At 52.2% G+C, this 20,959-nt stretch overlaps 3 protein-coding genes across 3 annotated transcripts; 2 read left to right on the top strand and 1 right to left on the bottom strand.

Annotated features, from left to right (window-relative positions):
- Nucleotides 1–6,470: 6,470 nt before the first annotated feature.
- Nucleotides 6,471–8,243, top strand: CCM_00063 (polysaccharide synthase, putative; the record flags this gene model as incomplete). The annotated part of the gene is made up of 4 exons (XM_006665223.1): nt 6,471–6,592; nt 6,652–7,506; nt 7,594–7,888; nt 7,935–8,243. The coding sequence occupies 4 exons, from the start codon at nt 6,471–6,473 to the stop codon at nt 8,241–8,243; spliced, it is 1,581 nt and encodes a 526-aa protein (XP_006665286.1).
- A 6,133-nt stretch (nt 8,244–14,376) lies between these two features.
- On the bottom strand, nt 14,377–15,327 carry CCM_00062 (uncharacterized protein; the record flags this gene model as incomplete). The annotated part of the gene is made up of 1 exon (XM_006665222.1): nt 14,377–15,327. One exon carries the CDS (start codon nt 15,325–15,327, stop codon nt 14,377–14,379), a length of 951 nt encoding a protein of 316 aa, XP_006665285.1.
- An 875-nt stretch (nt 15,328–16,202) lies between these two features.
- On the top strand, nt 16,203–18,331 carry CCM_00061 (GWT1-like protein; the record flags this gene model as incomplete). Its single annotated transcript, XM_006665221.1, has 4 exons — nt 16,203–16,223; nt 16,320–16,503; nt 16,581–16,693; nt 16,931–18,331. 4 exons carry the CDS (start codon nt 16,203–16,205, stop codon nt 18,329–18,331), a joined length of 1,719 nt encoding a protein of 572 aa, XP_006665284.1.
- Between the last annotated feature and the right edge of the window lie 2,628 nt (nt 18,332–20,959).

The following is a 20,959-nucleotide window of genomic DNA, read 5'->3' as shown; positions in this document are numbered from 1 at the left end:
TTACCCTGTGGTCGATATTAGTTAGTAGTGCTGGATGAATACTGCAATATAAAACATCTAGCTAAGTTTCTGATCTGCAGTCCATTTAGGTATCGATTTGTTCTGGGCTTGTAATATGTTGACTGGTCCGCCTTGTGGCAAGGTATGGGTGGAACTGCCACAACGGCACCATTCGCAATCAAACCAAACTGGACGGCAAAATTTCCATTCCCATCAACCACGTGCTACTACAATAGCTTTTCAGAGTCTCGGTGGTTGGGAAGAAAAACGTAACAACTCTTGATACGACGGTTCGAAGCACTGAGCCCACACGATGCTGGCTTCGTCATGACGTTACCTCAAGATACAAACAAAGCCTTTTGCTTAAGAGATATTGACTAGTCAGCTGTTTCTTGTAGGCAACTGTTCTCCAACACTACCATGATCAATCTGACTCGACCACGTCATCGACGAAAGCTTCAATTTCTGAGGCTTTGGCTGGGGTGCCGCACCACAGCCCACCTCGGGTTGTCCTTCAATGAGTCCTGACCCATTCATTACTCATCAACGGGCTCAAGGAAGGGACAGGCAAAGTTCCTTTACTAGTTAGTCTTCAATCACAAGGCTTCGAGGGTCTCTGAAGCAGTTTGCATGTCTCACAGTCGAAACCAACCACCTTTTTCCAAGTTTGCCTGTAGTCTCACCTCTCCCGCAGATTCCTCCCGTGTTGAAGAAGATAGGCGAAAACAATATGAGTAAACTGACACTTACCAATGGATCACGGTTAACCCGCCACCGACCTCTGTCGGGTAGCAACCAGCAACGCCGCCGAAGCCGCCGGGCGATGAATGTCACCATGGACAGAAAGCAAGTGCTGGCTCCCGGGCATATTTCCGTTGCGACGCTGCATGTTTCACTGCTAGCGGAGTCTTTCTCAATTTGACATACTGTTGCAGTGGTTGATGTTTGTGGCTATACAAGTAGATTTCCCGGCGTCTCACCCAAATCCCATCTTACAAGGATCTCATGTCGACACATACCTAGCACGACGGCTGACAGAATAAGCAGCAGTATGATATGAAGCTCAGTGTCGCTAATAAACCTCGCTCACCAAGTGTCATAAAGATACTACTTTATATTGTTGCGAGATCTGCAGGGCCGCGCGTCAGGCTGTAGCTGCTTGTTCTTTTGCCCCGGGGCATGGATCTGACATTAAACGCGGTACTATTGCGTTTATGACTTCTTCTCTGTTTCCGGACATTATGTACTACTCTCAGACAACTGCGTAGATGCCTACGGCTGGCTCCCGGTGGTTTGGCCTTGCAGAGAGACAAAATGTAATAGAAGAAACATACGTAGCATTGGCAGCGGAATCTACAGCCGAGAATATCAGGGACCGGATTCAGCGCAAGCTTACGATGGCGCGCTTCAGTATGCACAACGCATGCGTGGCGTGCGTTCCTTTGACGATGGAACACATGAACTGCCTCCGCCACCACCTCCCAGATGGGCACTCCTGTTCGGGGTCCATCTTGGCCGTGAATATCCACAAGAGAATGGCAAAGGCGTCGTAAAGTCAGCCCACATGAAAAAATGGCCGCAACTCGGATGATTTGTTGCATTTGATTGGGCTCTCCAGTGTGGTCTGGTAGAACAAACTCTAGCAACGCTTGCCAGGCAACCAGAGCATCAAATCGGGAAGGGATCTAGACCCACTGGTGATATTCGTCTCCATAATATGTTGGTCAGTGTGTTGCCTCTCTTCGTGAAAGAGTCTCGACTTCGGGCTGCAGAACGCGCCTTGATATTCAGCCACAGCGTTGTAGTTATGCTGGCCCCAGCTGATGGGGCAAGGTCATGATAGCTTGCCGACAGGCTCTCGGCAGCTTTGACACGCCAGAACGCTCTGTTGGCAAAGACAAGCCTCCGTCTGCTGCACTAGTATTGCTAGTCTCAGGGCTACTGCACTGGCCAGAAAGATGTGCACTTACAAGTTACATCCACCAGCACCCTGATCATTTCTGTAAAGAGGAGGAAGATAAGAAGCGCGACACAACATTTTAGCTGTTTTTGCGAAATGTGTCATCTGTGTTATGCGTTTTTCGAGATCTGCCCGTCAATAGTGCAAACTCAGGGCTGCCTTCTTATTAATGGCGTTAGACTTGTATGACGTGCTGCGGTTAGTTAACCGGCACAGCCGTTAACTCACCTATGGAGGACATGTGATGCTGCGCATTTCAAGCACATGTGATGGCTTTGGAGGATCATCAAACCTGTCAATGCCGTTGGAGACCAACTAGTTACACCTTGGAGCCGATTCGGGCCAGATTCAATGGCATGCTCCCACCAGGTGAGACACGGGAATTCTGTGAACAATGTCGAGTGGATATTCTGCCATGAGTAGTCTGACCAAGAAATCATTTGCAAGAGACAACAAAGCGGCTACTAGCACAATTGGTTATGCCGAGCAAGCATCTCATGTGAGAGGCAAAGACGCGGTCCACCGCATTCCAAACCGCTGGTGAGAAGTTGGAATATTCGGGGCTCACTAAGTGTCCCACCACAAAGATGGGCGGCTACCTGCGCTGTGCATCAGCTAAACCGAGCAAAGCAAGAGGAAAGAGAGGAAGCCAACCAAGGTCAAGACGACCATGCTTACCATCTTGATCGAGGTGCATCAAGTAGTGCAGGTCACCGTAAATCCCTGTCAAACTTTGGAGCAACCCCACCTGCGACAGCTTTTCAGCAGCTAATAAAGCCTGTGGGACGATTCGAACTCGATGGCCAGGCTAGCGCCTACTAGAACGCCAGGTAGGTATGCAACCGAGGCGAGCTGCGGCAACGAAAGGGCATTGGGTGGCAGCAATGATTCTTAGTGTGCTTCTATGGCAGTGACCTTGGCTGACCTTTAGTCCAGACTAGGACCAGGGTCTCACACCTTGGGGGAGCAATGCCGGCAGGCTTGATGGAGTACTAACACGCAAGTATCCATTCTCCATTCTCGTGATTCTCCAGAAGCCCCAACATGAAAGGTCCGGAGTGGGCAGCAGTCTGATGTGGGCGAGTGCTCCTCAGCAAGCAGGAGCTCCACTGCGGAATCTGGTCGGTAAGACCATGGATCTTGTTGAAGGTACTAGCGTCGCCACGGCCCGTTCTCAGACTCCGAGGGAAGTGTCTTGTTTGTAATTCGTAGTGATTGCCGTTTACAAATGGTCAACCTGTAACCCCACTCGCGGAACAAGGTAGGGGCGACAAGGATATGGCCTTCTCTGTGGTATTAATAGGCATAATTATGAACCTTGTGAATTGGGGGGACCGTGCTGGATGAGATGTCAACAGCTCGACAGCCTCTGCATTGACATTGCGGCTCATTTCTCGTTTGAAGAAAGCCTCAACGGACGTTGCTTCAGGTTCGACTAGTCTACACCCTCATGGCGGGAAAGAAAGGCACCGCGGCTCGGTGAGGAAACTATTCAATCCATGTGCAACAAGGTAGGTAGCGCCTGTACATGGTGCGGAGCTCGCACATGTACGGTACTGTGGAATGTGCGAACAGTTTCGAATGCCAACAGACTTCCAACAAGCCAGGAGAGGAAGACCTTCAGGCCTGAATTTGCTGCTAATCCACTAAGCGATGTTGATGCTCTGTCGCACCAGGGAAGGGTGTCGGAGGAAGGCTGTTACACCTGTGCTGGCTTTTTAGCGTAGCGTGGTGTAAGGAAGGCCTCGCCGAGAGATAGGTTGGTGTAGAGGAATCGTTAGTTGCATATATGCAGAGAGCTGCAGAGCAACAGTGAAGGCCAGCTGTAGCTTGTAGGGCCCGAGAAAACTGGAGTTGATAGCAGTGTATGACCGAGTAGTTCTCGCATTGTCGCACGAAAGTCAAGGACTGAGAATGTCAGTCTGTAGGTAACAGTAACAGTGGGCGGCGGGGGCAGGCAAGCTCGAACACGACCCGAGGCTGTGCCCTGCTTTTTTTGTTAGCATCATGCTAGTCTTCTCTGAAAGGACGAAATTGTCCGGCGTCGCGTAATGTGCGTTGAGGCAACATGACACAGTGATAGGGTGACGAGGGTGGTCAAGCAATCCAAGCAGGCGCCGAAACATGCGAGCTGGGCGCTTGGTAGAGCCATTCGTAACGACATGAAGGCTGCCAGCCAGGATCGATGGGACAGGGAAGATTGCAACCAGCGGGATAGGTGCGGGCAGGGGACGAGTTATTAGCGTTGACGAAGGCCGGTGTTTCCCCACGCCAATCAGCAAAACCCGGTCCACGGATAATGGCGAGGGGTGTGGAGAGGCATGCCAAGAGCGGGCGATGTTGCTCGAAAGTTGAGGAGACTGAGGAGTCGGGGGTGTCTGGAGCAGCCAGCTTGACAGCTGGGAGGTTATCCGTACCAACATTGGTCAAGGTGTTTGCAGGTTGTCGAGGGCGGGCAGGCAGAAGAGCGACAGGCAGCCAGGGTCGAGAGAATGGACAATGGTGGTTAGGTTGGTGGAGATGTACGATGCACGATGGGACAAGGTGAGGGCTGTAATGAGAGGAGAAAGAATTTGGAGTGAGTGAGGTGTCGATGGAGAGGCGTCAAGATAGTAGAGAGCGAGGTGAAGGCGATGATGGGGCAGTGAAGGTTGAGGTGGGGTACAAGACGGTAGACTTGGAGCAGGTTCGGTAGCAGGACAAGTACATGAAGAGTACAGACACTGCAGCCGGCGAGTTTAAGCAATGCGCTTCGTAGCTCCTACCTTGGTAGGTCTAGGCATCTAGATCAGTGGTTTCGGTGGTTTTAGGGGCCTTGAAGCAATAGGTCGGAGGCAGGTAGTGAAGATGCAGCAGTGTACGAGGAAGAGCCCGAGAGAACGAGGCGTTCTAGAGGCGCTTTGAGGCGCTCCGGAGGCTTCGAGCTGGTGGCTTTGAGAGGCCCGCTCCGAAGGCCTTTGCCCGCTGGAGCCTCTGGAGGGCACTAGGAATACTAAAAATCACGAAAGATGGTGTCCACACTGCGATTACAGTTACTGCAAGCAACTGCAAGCACTGGTCGTAGGTAGGTACTACCAAACGCGCCGTGCATGGATCTGTTGCAGAAAGGCAATGTTTATCGAATGATGCCGATATAGTCATTTTGTCCATTTACAAATACAAGGCTGCCTACGCATGTACAACATCAAGCCCACAGGCACAAGGATACCTTGCCTTTACTGGTCGTCAAGCGGTCTCATTCATAGCTACCTACAGGTAGCTATGTATTGTGTTAGCGCTGGTGAGGTGACACGCTAATACCAGCCGTCGTGGGCAGGCGGCAGGTGGCAGTTGCTGGTCCCAGACAGGCCCTGTACTTGAATATAATAAATTAGAAAGCTATATTAATAAAAAATAACAACTTAGATACTTGCTACAACGTACCAACCATACAGAAGAAAACCAAAGAACAAAGCAGCGAACAAGAAACGCCCCAGCTTCGTCAAGGCAGGACATGTTCATTCAGTTACCCTCCGCAAGTTATCAACGTGGTCTCCCGTAAAACAGGCAATTTATTAATCCACCAAAACGCCGTCCAGATCCATCCCCCCCCCCCCCTCTCTGCCTCGCTGCGATACATGCACTCTCTCTTCAAGCTCCAGACGTGACATTGCACACATACACTTGTCCATCCACCCGTTCCCCATCTTCATGCAGGTGTGTCAATGGTCGTGGACCTTTCGGCTTCTCACCCCCAGCCTGGCCCATGCCATCCATGGGTCTCTGCTTGCCTCTCTTGCTCTCCCGCACACCCTGCGAAACTCGCCTCAACCACGAGCTGCTAGTTGGCAACGACCGATCTACCTCCAACCTACCTACCTACCTGTTTATATATCCCGTTTGCCCTCCAAACATCATGTTCGTTTCTGTCGCGTCTCTTACCACGCTTATCCTCCCCTCTTCCTCCTTCATCCCTCTCTTCGTCCCTTTTCAATTGGTTTGCTTGGACTCACGTCATGACTCTGCTTCTCTAAACTCCCTTCCTGCCGTGGCCTCGTTGTACTCTTGCCTGTCCCCCATCACGGCCGTCTCGCCATCTCCCATCACTCTCTTGTTTTCCAAAAACGCAGCTTCCAACGCACACCCTCGTTTGCCCTTTGCCCCGTTGGTCACTCCAAGAAACAGCTCTGATTCAGAGAGCCCCAAGAGAAGAGTCGATGTTAATCTCATTATTTGGCTTTGAGGTAGCTTAGTCGCTTAATTTGCTACTACTTCTCACATCACTCTGCCGTTTGCTCGCCAAAATCACTGCCTGCCTCGCTTAGCTTTGCAGCAACAAACACGTTTGCCAAAAAAATTCTTGCTTGGCTATTTAATCTCAGAGACGCCAAAACTTGTCTTGTTCTTCTTTCCCAAGCCATTGAGCTCGTCTGTCAATTTTGCCGCCACCCGCAGTGCACCTTGCTTTTGCTATCTTGCTCCATGGCTAGTTAGGTAGCCTGGCCACTCCAACACGAGGCTCCACGACACCATGGAACAGATCAGTATCGACCATCTAATCAGGCCATTGTTCTCCTTTCCGGCATGGCCCTGGTTCTCTACTGACTTTTGGTACTCTTCCACTTTTTGGTCTGCTGTTTTCTGGCTTCTCTGGTAAGCTGAGAGCGCCCTGCTCACGAACCTCAGCGCGCACTGACTTGTACAAACAACAGGGTCCATCGCTACCTTCGCCTCTTTGTTCACTGCGTGAGCCACTGGGCTTACAAGTCCAAGCCAATCGCGGCCAAGCCGACCTTTACCAACCAAGATGTCACGGTTGTCATTCCCACCATTCATAATGTGTTTGAGGATCTTCGCCCGTCGCTTCAGAGCATTCTCGCCTGCAAACCGGCCGAGATGATCCTGGTGACGACGCACGACAAGAGAAAGGCCCTGGACAAGCTTGTTGCGACGCTCGGCTACCCTTGCATCCGCGTCCTGGATACAGCCATTGCCAACAAGCGTCTCCAGGTCTGCGAGGCGCTGCCTCTTGTCAAGACGCCCATTACCATCATGGCCGACGACGACGTTACCTGGCCCTCGACTCTGATGCCCTGGATTCTCGCGCCCTTTGAGGACCCCAAAATGGGTGGTGTTGGGACTAACCAGCGAGTCCGGCGCGAGCGCGATGCGCCGCTGTTTGGTCGCCTGTGGAACTGGCTCGGCGCCGCCTACATTGAACGGCGCAACTTTGAGATTTCGGCGACGCACAACATGGACGGCGGTACTTCCTGCATGTCGGGTCGCACGGGCGCTTATCGCTCGGAAATTTTGCAGAGCCACGACTTCCTGGACGGCTTCAAGAATGAGAAGTGGCGCAGGTGGATTCTCAACGCCGACGACGACAACTTTGTCACGCGCTGGCTCGTCAGCCACCAGTGGAAGACGTGGATTCAGTACCATGTCGAGTGCGAGCTCGAGACGACGCTGGAAAATGGCCCGAAATTCCTCTATCAGTGCACCCGGTGGGCGCGCAGCAACTGGCGCAGCAACTGGACCAGTCTCGTCCGTGAGAAGCACGTCTGGGTGTAAGTCAAGCATACAAGCTACCTAGAAACTGACTGTCGATCGCGACCCAGCCACGTGCATGAAGCTAACACTCAACTCTCTTGCAGCCAGCAGCCATGGAGCACTTATGCCCTGTACATTGCAACCTTTACGTCTCTCGCCTTTGCCATTGACCCGCTCCTGCTCGCTGCTTGCTGGTGGGCTACGGCTGAGTGGTCTCTTGACAGTCGCCAGTACGCTTTCTGGGCCCAGTTCATCTTCATGTTTGCCTTTACCAAGGTCGTCAAGCTCATGGGCCTCTTTCGCCGGCACCCCGCCGACATTGCCTACCTTCCTCTCTCCATCGTCTTTGGCTACCTGCACGGTCTGATCAAGCTCTATGCCCTCGTCACTCTTAACATGGTATGTTTGATCCCATATTTTTACTCCCCGGTAGCACCACTAACAGTCCGCCACCTACCAGACGTCGTGGGGTAGTAGAGCCGACGGCGACACCAACGATGCGCAGCGTCTTGCCCCCGCACCACGACGAGCCATCGTTCTCAAGACACCACCGGGCACCGTCTCTCTCATCCGATACAATGTACGTCACAAGGGACGACCTGTACAGTGTCAGGAAGAGCGAGACGTGTCTTGGGAGAAGCGAGGGTATGCTGCCTACGACTCGAGCACGTCGCACATACCCATCCGAGTGCCCGACATTGTTCATGACGCTGCCCTGGGCTACGTTGGCGAGACCATGGTGTCTTCGTACTAACAAAGCATCGATTGGGTCCAAGTCCGGTTGATCTGGCAGCAGCCGTCTCTCGGCATTTTTCCTATTTTTAGGGGACCTTGTTTTATTCTTGTTTTTTTACGTCTCTCCTCGTGACGAATTTGTATCACCAAAGACATGCATTGCCCTGAGAGGGTACACAGCACTCTTCAAGGGAAAGGGTTTTATAAAGCAAGACCAGGTTGCTTCGGATTTTCGACGAAATTTGGGTTTTCTTTCTTGTTTATGTTGCCAGTTGGATGGCCAAAAGTCCACTGGAATGGGTCACGAATAGACTACAGGCTGGGGTGGAGTTAAAAAGTTGATTTTTATGTCTTGTGAAGAGGAATATCTGGATACGGAAAATTACGCATCGATTCTATGCTTTTGGGGCAGCGAGCGGTAATTGGGAGGAATAGAGACGGGAAGCGAAGAAGCATAGAGCAAGCAGGTTGATGCATGCTTGGCCACAACGAGCCAATGTACGAGTAATCGAAGACCACTGTCACTGGCACCGTCGATAGATGAATTCTGCATACCACTACAGCTTTGTTGGCTGTAGCATCTCACTTGAATTGAATCAAGTGCAAATGAGATGCATGACGCAGCATGGCCGTCGTGGCTCCTACTCTGGAGTCAGTATTAGTGGTTAGGCTCCCTCCTCCCTCCGACAGGTGTGGACAAGGCAGTTCGGCACCAGGCCAGTATCAGTAGTTTTACCTAGTTATTCTTGTAACTAGGTCGCACTTGGTCATGCAGGTTCATGGAGCAATATGCAAGCCAATATTTCGATGGAGCAGGGGTGTGTGTGTGCTGTCGGGATGAGGCTTGCAGGCGTTGGTGGCTGGCGTCAATGGCAGACAGAGACAATAAGCTTTTTGCCTGCAGTTTGGTTTCGGTTCTATTCTGCTCCGCAGCCTTGTCCCATCTCGATGCAGGCGTGCTGCGTGCTGCTGCGCCGCCGTCGTATCAACACCACCAGTCAATGGCCAATTGCGCCGCTGGACGGGATAAACGAACGGCGAGATTCTTTCTTGGTTGAAGAGAGCTGGGGCAACAGACCCTGTCTTTGGTCGCGCGGAGAGGGTTTCCTTATTCGGGTATCAAAGGCTGAGGGGGACCGACCATGGTCGATTGCATTGTTGAGGGAGCCAATTGTGGACAGAGAATAATAGTTTCCCCAGCGCCAGCCAATGCGCGCTCCAATTAATGCGATTTTTCTGCAGTCCGGGATCTTGTCTCTATTCCCATGCCAAGAGCCGTCTCTGTTATCAACAGCGTTGTGGGCATATTATTGCATGCAGCCTCAGCTCTGTACTATATACGACTGGATACATAAGAGACTGTACTTTGCTCCATGCCCCATGGAGCCGGGGTGTGTTGGATGGAACAACGCGGGACGAAGAAAAAAAAATAGAAGAGGTATGTATATTCGTAACTAGTTGTTGTCGAAGACCATGCCAATGGCCTTCCTAATCTGGTCGCAGCAACCTTGATCGCCCACGTCGGCTAACCACATATCAAACAAAGTCCAAAAGTCACCAATAATTGTCAACGCTGTAATCTGTATGTACGGTACTTAGTAGTTACGGAGTTCATGCAGGTTGTGTGGACCGGCGTGCATGACAGGCGGCACTTTGCTGGGGGAAAATGAACACATGCAAAGAGTTTGGTGTATCCTGTCCCAGTACTTTTTTTACTTGAAACTAGAAATTGATGAATTGGTTCAACATCAAAATTGCCATTATTCATAGTGCGTAATTCTGAGTGCGTAATGCGTGATGCGTAATAACAGAGTGTTGCGCGGTGGGAATGCGTCATATAATACCAACCATTTGGTCCTCATTTCCCCTCCTTCACTTCTCCTTGACTAATACGACAACACCCGCAGATACATAGTTACAGGCGGACGCGGCTCTCAGCGTCGCCGATCCAGAAGACTGGGCGAAAGCTTGGCTGTTTAGTACGCGTCTCTTCTTCTCCTCTTGTCTGCTTCGGGCTGCGCCTTGCTGTTCCAATTGAGTAGTTACGGAGCCAAGGGGTCCAACGTTTGTCTTCGTTGTCCAAGGCAGCTGGTTCGTACCTGAAAACCAATATCGGTGTCATATGGCTTGCAGCTGCAAGGAACAGGCGTCGCGATGGGGGGAGCCCGATGGGGGCTCCCTCGAGGACTCGAGCCAAGCAACGTGCTCTCTCCGACTCACGCTGCTGTGGAGATGCCCTCGTTGATGGGGGTGGTTCGTTCCCACACGAGCTTGTCGGTATGTTCTCCGTACAAAGTCCATGTACAATGTATGTATGCATGAACTCGCTCGCTTTCCAACACAAAAGCCCCCTCGACAGGGTTCTGGCCCCTCCTACATCGCGGACATCTGAAGAAATGTCGTGATTTCGTGATTCCCCTCCTCTTCTGCGCCGACAAGGACAAGCCCTTGCACAATCCACTCCGGACCGAGGACAGCTTTACTATTCTTCTTCAGGTCTTCCAGGGGGGTATGGGGCGAGATGGCTTGGCCACGAACCCACCGTTACATTGGGTGGAACGACAAGGCGATGAAGGGCTTATTATTAGCCTCGCTCTGTTTCCGAGCCACTTATTTCGTAAGAGAAAATTCCCCGGCGCACACCTAGTTACCAGTATGTATGTATACCTGGGGCGCCGAGCCAAGAACAGTTCGGGTGTGACTTTGCTGACTTTGCTTCGTGGTTAAGCCCGGGGCGCGTATTTTGCCCAGTAATCCTCTCCAATGCACAACGCAACTCTATTCCCAACTACAGAGACAAATGAAATCTGACCATGAGAAAGATGCTCTCACATTCATGTCTACGCACCAGAGCCCAATACCATTCATTCCTCGACTACTTTATACGAATAGACGAGCATCACCGAGGTGTAATCTCCACATGAACACATGGGAGCGGCAGTTCCCGAGCGGTCCGCAACAAGCAGAGGCCCCATCCGTGCCCTCTTCTTGTGTCTCAACGAACCCCCCAAGAGAAAACGGCGAAAGTGAAGAGGAGAAAGGAAAAAGAAAAACTTGCCGCGGCTGTGAGAACTGTACTCCATTGACCGGCACGCTTCGTCGACGTCGAGGACCGATGGTGCAACAGGACCACCGACGGGAGAGAAAACAAAGCCCTCCGGCAGTACCACAGTGATGCGTTGGCCGTTGCACACTCTGGTCGCTCGGCAAGGCCAGAAAAAGCAAATAATCAGGGTCCTCATCCATAGACGCCACAGATGGTCGTCGGTGGTTGCGGCTCGCTAGTTAGTTAGAAAAAGCAACCACAAAGGGGATATGTACATGGACATGGGGTGAGGGCCTTTCGGGCTGATATTTCCGCCCCAGCCCTGCGATTGGGAGGGACGTGCATGTAGTTACTGAGGAACATGAATAAGAGAAAACGAGGAGCGGTCCGTCTAAGTTGGTACTGCCGTACCGGGCAGTGCTGGCAGTGCTGATGGACAAAGAGACCAGCCACATGCACCGAGACTCGCAAGGCCGCAATTCCTTGCGAGAAACGGCGCCGGATACGGGAGGGGGAGGAAAGCGCCACTCGGCGGCCGTCGGTGATGCTCGAGAACTGCGGCTACTTCGGCGACGTGGTTTACAACTTGTTTCATTTTCTTTCTAGAGAATAACCAAGTTACAATTGAAAGCATCAACAATGATTCGAGCCACGCAAACCTCACCGACTTATCAGCAAAATGCATCGGACCGTCACAAAGAACTACCGCATTTTCCCGTCTAATAAATAACCCGCTTCGGTTCTCCGCAGCAAAGGAGTGAAGCCCGACGCCGAAGAAGACTGAAAGAGGGGGCCACGAGGGTCAACTCGTGGAGCCAAGCAAAATGCTTTGCATATTCGCTCGCAAATCATGATGGAACAAGGGCCGAGAAGAAGCAAATAAAAAAAAAACACAAGCCAAGCCCGGAGGGGGGTTCGGACATGTCAGCACAAGGCCGGAAGCAAAAAAGAACCTGTCATTCTCAACGCCGCTTGCTGCAGATAACTACTGGTACAGATATTCAATCAATCATGGGCCCAAACGAAAGAAACTGGAGCAAAAAAGTTGACCAAATCCATGGTGGAGCGGCCCGCCCAATGACCGTTTTCCTCTTAATGAAAATGGACAGCACAGCACTGCTCTCTTGACCCTACACTGTCCTCCTTTTTCCGTCGAGACAATGGCGAGCGAGAGTTTACTTTCAAAGATGAGAGAATGGCTAATAAACTAAAAGTCGAACTATCCCAAAGTCTTGCTGGCAGATGGAGAGGAGCGCCACTGCCACCCATCCTGCGTCGCCGTTGGAGGGGGGGGGGGTGGTAGTTGGACTCCCCGACGCCTTCTCTTCAACAGGGGCCAGGGTCCCTCGAGGGAAAAACGCGGCATGGCACGGAGTACTTTCGAGGTACTTTGGCTTCGTCTTCTATTTTCCGCCCAAGTAATGATAGCATTCTCTCATTCTGGCAGCAACTCCATTCGTGCATAGGCGTGGTGGCGTCTGTTGGGGTGTGGTCAAACAAAGAAACTCTGTATTCAGTAATGCGCCAAAAGCGAACACACGTTCTTCCCTTTCCTCTTGTTTACCTGAAGCGAATGGCGCTTTGTTTCTTGGGGTTTTCCTGATAACTAGTCCTGCAGCAGCCACGCACGCCTACATACTAGCCAGGATTCCCTCCCCCATGGGCACTGCATTGCATGGCGCAAGCTAGCCTTTTGGGGGGGGTTCTTGCTGGACGAGCTCTTTGTTCTCGACAACAACGCAGGTCTTTGTTATTGTGTCTCGGATCATACCCCAAAAAAAAAATTGACAAAAAAAGATGCGCATCATGGCGGGCGCAGGAGCGGTGCGCGAACGAGGTCAAGGCAGGGGTGTGTTTCTCGAAATAAAAAGCCAGCCCAGACAAACGCCGGGCGTTCGGACCTTGTTATCCGCCTGGATCGCCCTGCACCGGGAGAACGCCGCCGGGAGAGAAGGTCCTTGTCCCCGGAGTCGACAAGGCGGGCCGGGACAAGGTCGTGCGTACTTGGACACGCACGCGCGGGGCTAGCATCGTGAGATTCGCTACTACTCCCAAGGCCGAGTGAGATGGGGCCTACGTCGGTGCAGCAGTTCTTTTTTTATTTCTTCTATTTCTTCTATTTTCTGGGGCCAGGGCTGCGTGGCAAGGACAAAAAAAAACGACAGTGTCGTAATGCCGCATAGACGAGAGCCGAGTTTAGAAAGGGGACTGCCGGAATTGTCGAGGCATGCAGTTCCTTTGACATGTCAATACTACTTGCATTGATATGCCCGCGCTTTTCTATTCATAGTCGACGACATATCCCGGCTCATACGACGGGCATGGTCTAGACGGACCTCTTTCTGCACCAATCCCCGGATTTGATCCAATGACTCATGCGTGTGAATGAGCAACGCATCGCGGTCCTGCTTTCTTTCTGCCACGACGGCTTTGTCTTTGGCTTGCATGCGAGATGTGCGAGGCCGATGTGTGCGTGTTCCTTGTATACGTGTGTGTGGAGTGAGGGGGGGGGGAGGGGGGGGGGAGGGCTGCATCGCGATTCCCTCGAGGAAAGCACCAGAGCGACCCTGATGAAGAACAAAAGGGAAAAGGGACGTTGGACGGTGGAGTGTGTGGACGGCGACTGCAGTGAGCCGTGGCGTCATTTGTACACGCATCATGACAGAGCAACCTTAGCCTAGACCTTTTATGCAAATGCACAGGCTGATCGAGACTGCTGCATTCGTATAAGTCACTTGGGCTCTCAACGACTGATGATCTATCATATGCAACCCACAAGCGACGCACCTGAATAAACAATCAAGTACAGCCACAGAGCAAAAGAAAATAAAGAGGAAAAAAAAAAGATGCCATCATCTTTCAACGCTTAAAATAATGTGACTAGTCGTTATCATAATTTGAGTTTCCCCTATACGAACAAAGTGAAAGAAAGAAAGAAAAGAACAAAGCCGGATCCCCGTTACGTTTAATACTCATCACAAGACATGCAAGTGGCGATGCACCACGCACCACACCAAAGACCATTCCTTTGTCTCCTCCTTTGTCGTGAGCTTCTTTATCCAAACCACACAAAGGCTCAAAAAAAGGGTCTTTCCTCCTTTTGTGCTTAGCATACTCTACCGCCGAGATACTGGACATTCTCCCGGACCTTGTCGGTCACGAGCTCCTCCTCGCCCGTGTACACCCATGCGACCGTCTCCGGCCAGGCGTCTGGGTACGGCAGCGGCAGCTCAACCGTGTCGCCAAAATGGACTTGGTTGGACATGATGATGGAAGCCAAGATGGGAAGATACGATCTGGCGTATGGGAAGTCTGTGTGTACGACTCGTGTTAGTGCTTTGCTGCTTTGTGGCGGGAAACGGCTTCCTATCAACGTACGCATCGGGATACCTTCGGGTACCACGTCTCGCCTCGTGCGAGTACCCCTGCTGGACAAGGAGGACCGGGGGCTCTTCCGGGATCTTCTTGACGCCAACGTCTTGCTGGTGTCGACAATGGCCGAGAGAAGCTCGTTGCGGTCAAAGTTGGGCGTCGAGGGCGACTGCAAAGGCTCGGGGACGGTGGCGTTGAGCAAGCTGCGGTCAAACTTGCGGCGCAGGCCGACGGGACTGTGCCCCTGGGAATGAACCACGGAGTAAATGGTGACACTGTCGTAGCTCGGGTCTTGTGTCGTCAGGAGTCGCACCGGGACAATGTTGACGTGCGGCGAGTCCCTCTTGCCGAGGTTGGCACGACCGGTTTTCCACAGAAACTCGCATAACTTTTGGAACTGCTGCTGGCGCATCTCGGCGGCGAAGGACCGGGTGGCCTGCTTGGCCGAGCTCTTGTCGAGTATGGAGAGATTCCTAAGCTGCTCCGTGTCGATCCGTAGAGACTTGCTGTTGGCCTGGGACCTTGACGCGCGGGTGAGGCGCCTGCCGGGTAGGCTGGGCAGGACGGCCTCGTCTGGGGCAGTGTCCATGTCGTCGCTCAGGCGGTCTGGGGATGAAGGTGGGAATCTGTAGGAATGTGGCTTCTGGTCTAGGCTCAAGTGCTGGGGGGTCATGGTAAACGTCATGTCGTGGCAGCCACTTGGACGAGGCAGGGCCGTTTCGTTGCTTGCGTCGCGTCTAAGTGCCCGTGGCAGCAAGCGAGGAGGATGCGAGAGAAGAGAAGAGGCAAAAGGTGGGAAGATACTTGGCACGATTCATCGGTCTAGATTAGAATATAAAATAAAAAAAGGTTCGAGAGGGCTTTCTTATATATCCTGAACCGTAATCATGTGTGAATTTGGGATCGTGCCCCCTTGGAACTGACCTGAAAGGGGTCAACGGACGGACGGCCAAGGCTCCATGGGGGCAATGTGATGACATTTTCACAGCCACCACATGCAGTCTTTGGGTCACATTTCTGTGAGCATAATTGGAAACCAAGGAATCGTAAAGAGCGAGAACAAAGAAAAAGGCGTGGCGAGACTTGGCCCATCCGGTGTCCTGTGCGTCCGGTGTGGCGTATAAGCCATGCACAAAGAACAAGAAGGGCCATTCGCGGCGCCACCTCCATGACAAAGGGCTAAAAGGGTGCTGAAAGCTTTCATGTCCCATGGGAAGATATTTGATTTGATTTGATTTCTGCTTCGTGGTTTTTTTTTTCCTTTTTTTTTGCAGGGTGGCGGATGTGAAAGGAACCGCGTGTTGCTAGGCGCCCGCCAAGTTCTCGGAGTGTTGCAGGGAACGAGGGGGGTTGGCAGCGTCCGATGCCCCTGCACGGTACCTACAGTAGTCGATCGAGGCTGGCATGCATGGTTCTGAGGCGAGGCAGTCAATGGACGGTGATTCAACAAGTCGGCTGGCCAAACTGTCGGAGCAGCAATAAAATGGCAATTGGACGGAAATGGTGAAGTAGCCGAAGACGGTCAGCGAGGCCCACCATTAGGTACCTGCCTATCACAGTATGGAGCTGTCAATAAGCGAAGTAGCTAGCGCGGGACAGCTAGCTAGCCGGACCCTGAACTACTAGTACCTAGGTAGGTAGGTATGAACTAACCTATGAAAACTATTCCCAAGCCAGTCCCGCCCGTCTCTCCCCATACAATTTCTGGAGCTCTCCCGTCTTTCATCAACCAACCAACCAAGCTACGTGTCCATCCTCCAAGCCGCCACGTCATTTCTCTCTATTTTTTTTAAAATCCTCTTTGGCAAATCCCTTTCGGCTTTGACATCTCGTGTACCACGGCATCGCATCCAGCCTCGCTGTACGGAGTACTCTTTCTCCTTTCCCTTGTCTCCCTGGTCTCTTGTCTTCTTTATGCCTACTCCGCCACTCCAAAAGCCCGCCCCCTAATGTCTGATCCCACCTCGTACAAACGGCGAAAGGAGGACTTTGTGTCCAACCTATCCGGCGGGCCCGTGTCCGAGATCAACAATGTCACGGCTGTTGCGCTGGTACGTGCTTCTCGATCAGTTTGAGACGAGGAAAAAAAAAGTTTTGTTTTTTTTTTGCTTTCTGCATCCCATGTTTTGTTTCGGACGCGCGTTGCTCGCCTTTGCCATGTTGCTTGCTTGCGCTCCCGCGCACGCAAACTGGCAGAGACAATAGCCCGCAACTGGGCAATACCCGCAAGAGCTGCAAGCCAGGGAATGGGCCGGGAACATACATTGGCAACTAACAAACCGTCACAGATTGCCGTGCTGTTGTGGTCTGCCTTGCAGAGCCGTCACTCCTTCTTCCAGCCTGTCAGCCCGCTCGGCCACCTCGTCGACTATGGCCTCAACGTTTGCGCCATCCTGCTCGCCACCACCCTCTACTCGAAGTCGCCTCTGCTGCTTTGCATCTTCCTCGCCACCCCCGTGGTCCTCGTCTACATGCTGCCGCCCTCGGCCCCTAAAAAGAAGAAGCTCGCCGTGCCCCCGCCGACGACGAACCTGACCAAGTCGACCGAGCGGAGCAGGAGCCTGGCGCTCGATGCCGTACCTGTGAAGCCCTTCCTGACCACGTACCGCGGGTCCATGCAAATCATCACCTACATTGCCATCCTCGCCGTCGATTTTCGCCTATTCCCCCGCCGCTTCGCCAAGGTTGAGACCTGGGGCACCTCGCTCATGGACCTCGGCGTCGGCTCCTACGTCTTCACCGCCGGTGTCGTCGCTGCCCGACCGGTCCTCAAGGAGAAGGCGAGCGGACGCACTCTGTCGCCGTTTACACGGCTGCTCCGGTCGCTTCGTCATTCGGTGCCCTTGCTGACGCTCGGCTTCGTTCGCTTCCTGAGCGTCAAAGGTCTCGAGTATGCCGAACACACGACGGAATATGGAGTGCATTGGAATTTCTTCTTCACACTGGGCTTCCTGCCACCATTTGTGGCTCTCTTCCAGGAAATCCTGCGATTCATTCCCTCCTACGCAGCGCTGTCCATGTTAGTGTCGGGCTTGTACGAGCTTACTCTCAACAATACGGCGCTCAGGGCATACATCCTGACCGCTCCCCGTGTCGACCTTATTTCGATGAACCGGGAGGGAATCTTTAGCTTCATCGGGTATCTGGCCATCTTCCTCGCTGGCCAAGATTTGGGCATGTTTGTGCTCCCACGTAAGGTGAATCCGCGTAGCGATGCTCGCGCCGGCGTGCAGCGCAACACGTTGCTCATGACCATGGCCGTGTGGGCGGGTATTTGGGTTCTTCTGTACAACCTGTCTACGAGCTACTCGTACGGATTAGGCTTGACCGTGTCGAGACGCATCGCAAACCTGCCATACGTGCTCTGGGTCGCAGCATTCAACTCGGTGTTTGTACTCGGGTACTGCCTGATTGACACTGTGTTTTTCCCTGCGTTTTACAACGCAACCGACAAGAGGTCGGAGAAGGAGGCCTACGAGTTTGCCACTAGCAAGCTCATGCGGGCTTTCAATCGTAACGGCCTGGGCCTGTTCCTTGCCGCCAACCTCCTGACCGGACTGGTCAACTTGACGGTTCCAACACTGGACGTCCCCCCAGCGGTAGCCATGGCTATTTTACTGGCCTACACTGGCGTTCTGAGTATACTAGCAATTGTGCTGGACAACTACAACATCTCCATTAAGCTATAGATGATTGGCATATCAATAATAACGAGTCGTAAGCAACTCGTATAATATGAACAACCCCGCAAGATTAAAGAGCTCTGCGGAATAATATCGAGCTCTGCGGAATAATACCACCTAATTACAGATACCCTGCGGCTTACTTAATAGTGATTGTGTGCGACATGACTCGATTTTGCTATAGGGTAGCTCCAGGCGGTCATTATCTGTACACTTGATGTAAGCTGTGTTGGGCGAACATGACGTAAATCACAGAGGTAATCTTGTCCCTGTTCTTGCTATCAAACAACGTGTTCATTATGGGAAACTGAATGACCCATGAGATTGTCAGTCTAGAAATAGACGCGTGTGATCTAGAAAGCACCTGTCCAAGTGTTGTGAAGCCGCAAGTGACCACACGATGTGCGCCACCGCATCCGATTTTCTTTGTCTCTTGTTCTTCTTTTCCTGTCCTGCAGATTTTATTTGTATTTATCTCATCTGCCCCTCTTTCGCGACGCGCCACACACCAATCATTTCTTCCCTTTTCTGTTTTGTTTACTTTGCTGCGTCTTTCGCGGCTTGCTCGCTCTCTCGAGTCGACTGCCGTTTTTGGCACGAGGGTGAGGAGAGATGAAACGAAAGCGGCGGTGACGCGACCGCATAGGCCAGGATAGGAAACAGACAAAGGCCAAAAAAGGAACATGATGGAGGGCGTAAGGAACGATACGGTGAGGATGGCGGCATGTTGATTGCTTTTTTTTTTTTTTTTTTTTTTTTTTTTTCTTCCCTTGATTGCAGTTGGGTTGGTGGCTTTGTTTTCTTTTTTTCCATATTTGGACTGGATGAACAGTGCGCGCGCGACAGCCCTTTGTGCTTTGACATGCAGTGACTCGGCAGCGAACAGACGAAACTAGTTAAAACAAATCGCGAGTTTGGACCGTGTATGTTTCTCCCTGAGTATGAAACGCTGCTGCACATTCACGACGAAGAATGGAGTGGCTGCCATTGTCTAGGTACTTGCCTCGTGGCCGCGTCACCCGAGGCAAATATCCCTGTCCAGCAGCCATTCATGCAGGCTCGTCTGTACTTTTTTTCTCTTCATCCGATTGTTACAATGTCTTCCGGAATATCATTCATGCCCATCTTTAAACCCCGGCCGAGTACGGAGTAGATCATGTGTTTGCAGTTTGGGTGGTTTCAGCGTTTGACATGGTGACCGACCACCTGACGCGTCAAGATGCTGCCCACGCGTAGAGTGAGATGTTGCAATCCAACAACCGAGCTACTAAACAACTAATAACTAGCGATGGGGAATATTCGGCGTTATATCATTTGCCGATCTCACTCACATGGTCTCAATAGGGCGAGTCAATCCGAGGGAGGACGATGGCTCGCTAGATCCATGATTGATGACAGGCTGTTCCAGAGATCTTGGTGCTGATCGATTGTGCGAAGAGCGCGCTCCCTTGCGTTATACTCCAGGGTGGCTTTGACAGATGAACACGCGATGCAAATGCGAGCTACCTTGGGCTATTGCCTCGACAAGAAGCAAAGGCTTCGAGGAGGCGTGGAGGGACGACGCTCTAAAGTTAGCCACGAATCATCCGTGTCCGTGCTGAGATCAATCTACGGATACATGGGGCTGGAAAAAAACCAAAGAAGACATTTTCATTCATAATAATACCTTTGCCATGCGCCAAGCCAAGGTGTGTGGAGAGAGCGGCATGGCCGATACAGATTATATATTACCCAATTACGACGACCCGCGGTTGAGCAAACTGGGAAGCATGCTAATATAGTCAAGAGCCAGAGATTAACGAGCAGGAGATAGCGAGGCATTGAATTGGATAGGCCGCTGGTGCTCTTTGATGCACTCCCAGTAAGCCGGTATCAAGGACGGTACTGGCAACTGGTAATTGCGGGGTGAGCGGCGCCGAGGTGAAACGGCAGGTAAAATGAGACCCAAAAGGTTGATAGCTTGGCTTGACGGCCTCGGCGCTAGACATGGCAGCATGGGCTGGTGGAAAGTGCCCTGTCGTGTAAGAAGGAGTGGTGAGTGGTGCCGATCACTTGCGAGTGCAGCCGCACGGCCAACTAATTACTAACGTGAAGAGACGGGGTGAGATTCGGTCAGACGTGGTCATCTTCGGGCGGCATGGTCAGAAAAGTAGTCAATGCAACGTGTAAGGAAACGAGATGGAAAGATACCAAACCCGGTAAATTTCAAGGTCCGGGACGCCCGTGCCTGATGAAAGATGTCGGATATCTGCGTACGCAGTATTACATGGACAATTAGCAGCACCAGAAGATGCAACTATCGTGATCAAGACAAGGACCAAGTTGTCATGAGCTGATACACTCGGCGTTGGCCGAAATGGTCAAGGTTGAGCAAGGCGCAGCAAGAAGAGGTAACATACGTACATAGTTATTAACTACCTACGGTAGGCATCGAATATCCGTAACTACACTGCACCCCGGTACGCCGGCTGACAACTGAGGCTAGGGCTGTTCTGCACTCTGCATGCATTTGGGCATGGAATAATTTGTAGGTTGCCTCGAGAGCGACGCAGGGACGCGTTTCCCCCGGCCGCAGGGCTCGCCCGAGTGAAGAGTGAAGGCTGACAAGGAACCGGGTCGACGACACGGGCTGGT

Source organism: Cordyceps militaris, assembly GCF_000225605.1.
Source record: "Cordyceps militaris CM01 unplaced genomic scaffold CCM_S00001, whole genome shotgun sequence".
NCBI lineage: Eukaryota > Fungi > Ascomycota > Sordariomycetes > Hypocreales > Cordycipitaceae > Cordyceps > Cordyceps militaris.
The sequence above is the reverse complement of the archived record's forward strand: the minus strand, read 5'-3'. Positions and strand labels throughout refer to the sequence as shown.